This window comes from Candoia aspera, chromosome 1, assembly GCF_035149785.1.
Source record: "Candoia aspera isolate rCanAsp1 chromosome 1, rCanAsp1.hap2, whole genome shotgun sequence".
In the NCBI taxonomy this organism is placed as follows: Eukaryota; Metazoa; Chordata; class Lepidosauria; order Squamata; family Boidae; genus Candoia; species Candoia aspera.
In genome coordinates this window covers 53,890,952-53,899,006 of record NC_086153.1, presented here as the reverse complement: position 1 = coordinate 53,899,006, position 8,055 = coordinate 53,890,952, and the positions used below count along the sequence as shown (strand labels likewise).

Sequence of the window (8,055 nt, the reverse complement as noted above, 5' to 3'; positions counted from 1 at the left end):
AAAGTGTGTTCCCATCCACATACTGAAAACTCTTCTGGAAGCGATTCTAGAGAGAAGTAACATCAGAGTAAGGCTTATTCTGGAAAAAATAGATTCTTGAAAAACTAAAAATTACCTTGCCCTCAACTAATTAGGGGCAAAGGGTTGTAGAAACCTGTCGTAATGGCTACACGTGTGATTTCCAACCACAGCCTGCACCTTAAAGGTGCCACACGTTTATATCTTGCTTTTTGGTTGACTTGTGCAAACTTATTTGAGATCTAAAAAACTGAAAGCCCAGCAAATCATATCCAATAGATACAGCTGTGTTTCAACTCAATAAACCTAGCTGGAATCTCCATGAACATTGTTTACTTGTGCATAAGACACAAGATGTACTCAAATATTTTAATCAGCTCATTCTATATTTCAGCCACAACATACATTTTTGAAATTTTCATGTAAGTGCAGCACATTAAATGCATTTTAAACAAGTGCCCATTGCTACTGACTTATGATAGGTAATAAAGTGAAAGACTAAAAAATTAAGACAAAAAAATCATGTTATTTCGTGTATTTTAATAGCAAACTTACAGGTACAGCACAGAAGACAGACAACATTAAAAACATGTACTTGCATGTAGGACAACTTAGAAAAGTATAATGAATGGATGGAATCTACTGTATGATACAGACATCATATAGTTGCCATCAATAAGAAATTTACCTTTTAAAAAAAAAAACAACCCAAATGCTGGCATTGTCCAGAAAAGTCTGACTGGCATATTTATAATTGTTATAAAGTTGAACTGCTGAAATTTGTTCAATGAAATGGTTTTTTTTTTTTTGACAGCAATAATGCTTTATATGTCCCCACATTTATATTAAAAATCCACACACAAATGAAAATGAAAAATAACTTGCCAATACCCGATTCTGTCCTCTATTTTTCCATCTGCAACCATAGACTTAGGTACCTTTTAACCCCATGGAAAAAAAATCTAACGTTCATTACTACCAATAACAGGAAGAAGAGATTTTATTTGTTTTGAGAATGACAAATCCATCTTAGTAGAATTTAAGCACGCTCTCCACGTATGCGGCGTGCTAGCTGGATATCTTTTGGCATGATTGTGACACGTTTGGCGTGGATAGCACACAGGTTGGTGTCTTCAAACAGGCCAACCAGGTAGGCCTCACTTGCCTCCTATTAAGAGAAGAAAAGGGTTTAAGTGTTTAAAATGAAAGTACCCAGAACCTTAGTTAAATTTTTACGAGTGTTTATGCCTCTACTATGTCCCTATGCTAAAGTATATTTTCAAGCTAAGAGAAAGAAAACGGAAAAAAGTCTTTACATATCTTAAAACCATAATTTCAATCTCTTGTCTAAAACTCATTGGTTCCACATTTGGATTTTCTTGGGTTTTTTTATTTATATTGTATTTTCCATGCCCCATAACATTCTCTAATTGCAATTTACAAAGTGAATCACAGCTCCATACCAGATCCAATCCATCACTTAGAACAGCTAAGTCGATTCATAATTTTTTCAGAAAATGCTGTTCTCACCAATGTAATAGGCCTAATCTCTAGTTCAACAGAGGTAGAAATGAGTGCCATATTTTGAGTTGGTAGATATTTCTGAGTTTTAACAGACATCTTTTTCTCCCCTTCCTTCAAACTGAAACTACAATACTGATTTGCCATTTTGCACAATAATATTACATGTTGAGTAAGGAGGAACCTACAGTAGAAGTGGCCTGGATGACTTTGGGTACATTCCAAATGTATTATCTCAACAGCTTTCACAGTTCATCAATGAAACAGGATTTACATATGTATATGTATAGCCATAAGGCTGGACTCTTGACCTCACAATGATTCAGTCCTATTGAAAGAATCATCCAATGACAGGCAGATAACAAGAAATCTCACATTTTCAAAGCAGGTCTATACAAGTGACCCATTGTGACAAATGGAGTCCATCGGCCATACATGAAATTCCTGCTTTTTGTTCATCTACTCTATACTGCATTTTGAACTGAGGTGCCAGACACCCTGCAATACGTAACTAATAGGCTGCATTAACTCTGGTGGATTAGAACTTCCAGATGCCTATTCTACATGGTTCCCTTATAGTGCTTCTCAAAAATGCACTTTGGCTTACATCAACATTATTTTTATGATAGCCAAATTTTTGATTTTGGTGCAGTAAGTATTTCTTTTTTATCTGTTCCCTCAGGCCTGGGACTGGAAGAGATGATACTTTATCATGCAGATCAAACAGAATATGTTGCTGAATACAGGAGCTTGAAAACTGCTGTGCAGGTCATCCAGTGTAAGAACACTTATCAAGTATAGCAGTAATAAACTAAAGATTGTCTTGCAATCTTAGACTTATGCCCACATGCCGTTCTTGTGCAGAGAAGTAATACAGAAATAAATAAATAAAGTTATTACTTTTGGCAAAGTGTAGCAGAACTGCTTAGCTGAACACATAGAGTTCATACATAATACAGACTGGGGGAATAAGCAGGAAAGATCTGAAAACAGCACTTTTAACTTATTTTTAAGACATAAGCTATTCACAACTGCAAGACAAAATCTTGCATTTCATCTGTAATGTACAGATTATCTGGCTTAGATCTAACAAGGTCCACCCAGATCAGAATTTGTCTCCAATGGTTCATATTAGAAGGTTAAAAAAATCACATTATCATACAGCAAGTGTGTGCTTTCCACTCTTTTGCAGCTTAAAAGACACAGGGCATTTTCTCCTCATTAATACTTACATAAAAGAAACGAAAAAAAGATGAATGGTCCCTTTCTGATGTAGCATCATGTGGTTCATATTCCCAAGACATTCACTACTCTAGTTAAAATTACTGGTATCATATTTCTTTAAAATATGTTTTGAACTCCAACAATCCCTATATTTCAACTTCCGAGATTTTACTAAGGAAGCAGAATACTTTCAAAAACATTAAACACTGGCAGTTACAGCTCACCTACAACTACATGGATCCTTACTTCTGAAGCCCACCAATCATATGAAATTTTGACTGACCATAGAAACAGCTCAACCAATAAGGTGACTGTATGGAAGCAACCAATCGCATGCACTCTCACGTACCAACAGCACAGTATTGTCAATGGCTGCACTAGAAAAGAGCTTGGGTATAATTTCTGTTGACAAATCTACATCCACCTATGTACTAGAACAACTAAGTAAGTTGGATTTCTTTAGAGCCAGATGCAATACTGTAATTTCTGAAAGCCAGGTCCTATAGGAAAAATGCTTGTTTTCTGAAATACAGAAAAGCTTATTAGAGGAAAACTGTAATATTTACTAGTACAAAAACACAGTAACTTATTTCTTAGCGTAAATCATAACATACATTATCAATTCAGCCAAGGGATACTTGAGTTTTGGAAGGACAACTTAAAATAACAATTTTTTACCTGCAAAGCACCAATAGCTGCGCTCTGGAAACGCAGATCTGTTTTGAAGTCCTGGGCAATTTCACGCACCAGGCGCTGAAATGGAAGTTTGCGGATCAGAAGTTCAGTTGATTTCTGATAACGCCTGATTTCACGAAGAGCTACAGTACCTGGCCTTTGAATAAAGCAAAACAAAAAAATAGTAAGCATTTCCCTTCCAATCTTAAAAACAAATATACAAAACCAAATGTTTATTGTTCCTTCAAAATATATGTCCACAGAAACACATGCTGTGCAAAACCAATTTCTATGAATGAAATAAGCTTGCAAGAAAAACTTAAGTAGACTTAAATTAAAAACAGAACATTGTGGTAGACTCCAGCTGCAGTACTTCATGTCTATTTTGTTTTCTCATACTCATATGAAAGTTGATAAGAAATTAAATAACTTCTTACCATGGAAGTTGCTGATAAATTCAGAAACTTCTAAGATACCAACAAGTTATGTCAGTTGCTATTTCTTTTGTTTAAAAAATCTTTAAATATAAAACCCATTTACTTCTTTATCTGGAGCAGATACTGCCCTCTAGTGGTACACTGTACAAATTCTGTATTTGTACAGTAACAACTGAAGAGCTAAACTAATGTCAATAAATGAAAAATGTTCATCATGTTTGAAACAAATAAATCAAATATTAATTAAATAATCACTATAATTAATTATCAGGCTCTATTATGGCATCCTACAAACCAACAAACATTTTAATTTTTTAATATTAAAACTGCACTTTTCCAATTCTATTTTAAATTTGATTTAATTGATAAAAAAGGTCAATTACTATTACTGGTCATTCCACTGGTTTATATACACGTTTCGTTCAAAATATTTTATGTGTCAGGTATAAATTTTTTGCAGTAAAGAAAGACAGTAACGACGACCTTGCTGAAATAATCTTCATTCGATGCAAGAAAAAGAAAACAGTGAATTTTTCCCGAAGCAAAAAGTTGCAATCCGATCAATATTTCCGCGTCGTTACGGGGTGATCACATCGTAATACTTTTCTTCCGGTTATTTCTATACCTGTAGCGATGAGGTTTCTTGACCCCGCCGGTAGAGGGCGCACTCTTGCGAGCGGCTTTTGTCGCGAGTTGCTTCCTGGGCGCCTTCCCCCCGGTGGATTTGCGGGCAGTTTGCTTGGTACGAGCCATATTCCCGCGAACTTCTCTTCCTTATACCTAGCAGCAAGAAATCACCCACGCGATCACCACACTGTAACAGGGCAGCCGCTCGAAAAACATCTGCCGAAAATGCAGATTTATTTTTGTCTTTCACACCCAAAAATATATGCCTCGGATGTTAAGAATTCCCAGAACCTTAAAGCAATTAAAACCGTGCAGATCCACACCTCCGATGCCAACCAAAGAGACTTCTGCAGCCTGCCTGACACTCCGGCTATCAGCTTGCACGTAAAGGACTTCCCTACAAGTCCTAAATTGGATGATAAAATGTCGGTGGGAGCTCGCGCTCTAATTGTATTTAAGCGATAAATACATACGCCTAAGATTTCAGCAGATTACTAAAACACAGCCCTTGCCCAGCGCTCCAAATTGGCGAGCGATGCAGCGAAGGTGCTTCCAGCCCAAAGCCAAAGCAACGCCTCGAGCCCCCTCCCATTCGCGAGGACGAAAAAGTGTCCCTAATTGCTGAAGACGTCGGGGGACGTGCAACTGATAGATAGCTCGAACGGAGCAAAAAAAAAGGCAAAAATCCGTTTTAAACCAGGGGCAACAAGAGAGGGAAGGCACGGGCTGACCGCCTCCGAAGGCTTCTGCTGCGAAGAAGCCATCGCTCCCCTCGGTCGGCCGGGCGGGCAAAGGGAAACAAATGGAAGCCGCCTGCAAGTCGGAGCTCTTCCACAAAAGGAAAAGCCAAGCCAGAGGTCAGGAGCCAAAACGCATCGAGCGAACTTTTTGGGGGGCTGCCTCTTCGGTGCTGCCTCCGCCTGTGTAAGTGCCAGTCCTACGACTACCTCGCTCCCAAGCGCCTCTCGCTGGCAAACTCAGCCCCAACAAAATGGAAACAATCACCAAACGCAGCCCTGCTCCCTTTGCAGGGAGGGAAAGAGACGGGAGGGGGAAAATAAAATTAAACAGCAGCATCACAATACCTTCTCAAAATCCCGCAAACGCTTCAAACTACGTGGGATCCGGCAGGCTAGGGGAGAGAGGAAAAGTTTGGACTCTGAAACCCCCAAATCTCGTCGGGTGCGGAGCATTTCCCAGACACATTTCTTCCCTCTTAATTGTTTTTATGCAATAGGAAAAAATATGGTCGGTGACCAGAGAAAAGAGACAAGATGGTGAAGCTGAGCAACAACTGTGGGGAAGAGGGGAAGGCAGGCAAGGAGAGTTTCCCGGGGCTGGCAACGGGCTCCCCTTTGCAGCCGCTTCCCGGCTCCCATCTAGGGCGGCGATGGGGTGAGGTGGTAGGCGAGGGAGTGGGGAAAAGGATAGTGAAGGTTTGGGGAGGGACGAGGGCAAAAGAAGGGGGCAACGACCAAGCAAAGTGGGGCTGGGGGGTCTGAGGGAAGGAGCAGCCCGAGCTCCTCTGCCGTACTCGGGAAGGCGGAGAGAGAAAGGGTCTCTCCCGCTCCCCAACAGCGGCTCTTGCCCCCAGAAGTTTGCCAGGGAAGCCAAGGGCCAGCTCGGAGGGGTCCTCGGCCGAGCGGGGATCTGGGGGTTCCGGTAAAGGAGGCTGAAGACTTACCCCCGTCCGCTTACGCTGAGCGCGGCTGCCGAGCAAGCAAGGGAGGAGGAGGAGGCGCTGAAGCTGCTGCGGGCGACGGCGGATGAGAGCACAATTGAAAGATGGCTGACTCGCGAAGGCCGACTCCGCTGCTTAGCTACGCCCCTCGACCGCCCAGGCAACGCCTCCTCCCCCAGAGGCCGCCAATGGCGCACAATAGAGGGAAGGGGAGGCCACGCCCACCCGCCTTACTCCCCACCCACTCTCGGTTTCCCGCGGCAGCCTCTGTGTGTACAAACACAAAAGACACGCTGCGCGCGCCCCAGGCGCAGAGTGAGTAAGTGAGAGAGGAAGAGAGGGATTCCCCTGGCCTCCCTCCGCCTAGCGAGAGCCGGTACAGATGTCGGGAGAGCACGCGGCCCGATTCGGTGGCCAACAGCCAGTCGCGAGCAGCCCCAACTGTCAGGCCAACGGCCACTTATTGCTACCGTTAGTAGCCTGTCCAGGGAGGAGGAGGAGAGGTTCACTCCGCCACCAACCTCCCATGTTCCCCGCTGCTGAATCCCTTTCAGTACGCCTGGTCCCATTTTAAGAGGGCCCTCGTATCCTAGTACAAGCTTGCGAGGGGGCGGTCACGAATATTAAACACGAGTGAATGAGCCATTTCAGATCAAAGGCTATTCATAAACTTGGTCACTCATAAATGGAGGAGGCTAATAAAATGATAGCGATAGACATGTTTGTTAAATGTGTAAGAAATAGAATGTTGTTTCGGAAAACAGTCTTTGAAATGCAGAGCAGAATTTAAAGAGGAGCATTTTATCCCATCACCTGCAACACATTAGTATGGAGTCTATTGACCAGATTCTTTGTTTCTCTAGTGATCCTTCAGCTTTAACTTTAGGAAGACACCTTGCATTGGATTTGTTTTTGCTATCCACGTTTTCAGTAGTGGCAGCTTCACAGCTTGGTAGCTTATTCTTTGTATGCTCAGTTGCCAATTGTACATCACATATTCTTGATTTTCCTAGACTATGAAGGCCATATTGATAACTTGGCTCAGTTCTTAAAGAATGAGGAAGGCAAAGCAATAGCTCTGCCTAAAACCTGCTTTCTAAAGGCAACCATGTTGAGATTTATGAACTCTGAATCAAGACTAGCTCCAGGTTTTGGTGGCGTGAGTGTGGTTCTGCCTCTTTCTTACTCATGTACATATTGCCATGCAGCAGCTAAGAAACTAGTTAAAGGGTAGAGCTTTGTGAAGGAGCAGTTAGAAAGGATAGATTCCTGTTATACTAGTATTATGAAACGCTTCACTAATTCCACTTCTTGGTTTAGGTCTAACAGCGTCATTTTCTGGCCTACATAATGGTATGTACTTTCTATGAGATGGTACGTTGTGACAATTCTTGTGTTTCAGATGTGGCATGGTAGCATCTTATGTCACTGAATCCTAAAACAATCCCTGCTCTGACTACAATTTCTCAGCTGCTGCAAGAAGTGGAATTAGTGAAATGTTTCTGACCATTAATATGTGCAAAACTAACCTATAGTAGCTGATCATCTGGTAATGTGGAGAAGCAATATGCTCTCTTTCATCTCATCTCATCTCATCTGCCCTTCCTCTGTACCACAGACCCGTTAGCCAGGCTGTTTTTGGACATGGGTTTATCACTCTTCCAGAAGAGCCCTGTTCAAAATTAGGCCAACTGATAAGCCCCAGGCACAGAATACTGTTGGGCCTCCAACTGGTCACTCAGGCTGAAAGGGAAAACAGAAATCCTGTCTATTCTGCCTTGGGTCTTTTCACTTGAGCTCTTTTGTGCACTTGAACGGTTGCAAGGTTCTGCAAAGACTCAAAGACAAGAGTATTACTCAGGAGTGATATGT

At 41.8% G+C, this 8,055-nt stretch overlaps 1 protein-coding gene across 3 annotated transcripts; it reads right to left on the bottom strand.

The window, feature by feature from the left end:
* Nucleotides 1–543: 543 nt before the first annotated feature.
* Nucleotides 544–6,334, bottom strand: LOC134498101 (histone H3.3A). Of its 3 annotated transcripts, none has more exons than XM_063304285.1 (5): nt 6,187–6,334; nt 5,588–5,634; nt 4,501–4,718; nt 3,442–3,595; nt 544–1,186 (listed from the first exon to the last, which is right to left on the bottom strand). In XM_063304285.1, exons 3-5 carry the CDS (start codon nt 4,626–4,628, stop codon nt 1,058–1,060), a joined length of 411 nt encoding a protein of 136 aa, XP_063160355.1. In that variant the 5' UTR covers nt 4,629–4,718; nt 5,588–5,634; nt 6,187–6,334; the 3' UTR covers nt 544–1,057. The 3 variants fall into 3 exon arrangements, with proteins under 3 accessions (XP_063160355.1, XP_063160337.1, XP_063160347.1); XM_063304267.1 differs by having other exon boundaries at nt 4,501–4,655; XM_063304277.1 differs by lacking the exon at nt 5,588–5,634 and having other exon boundaries at nt 4,501–4,655; nt 6,187–6,325.
* Between the last annotated feature and the right edge of the window lie 1,721 nt (nt 6,335–8,055).

Excerpts from the sequence above, each read along its gene's own strand:
- LOC134498101 (XM_063304285.1), bottom strand. The coding sequence starts at position 4,628 with ATGGCTCGTACCAAGCAAACTGCCCGCAAATCCACCGGGGGGAAGGCG. Across the intron at positions 3,596-4,500 it reads AAGAAACCTCATCGCTACAG|GCCAGGTACTGTAGCTCTTC; the intron begins GTATAGAAATAA and ends CTTTATTCAAAG. Across the intron at positions 1,187-3,441 it reads CAGCTATTGGTGCTTTGCAG|GAGGCAAGTGAGGCCTACCT; the intron begins GTAAAAAATTGT and ends TTCTCTTAATAG.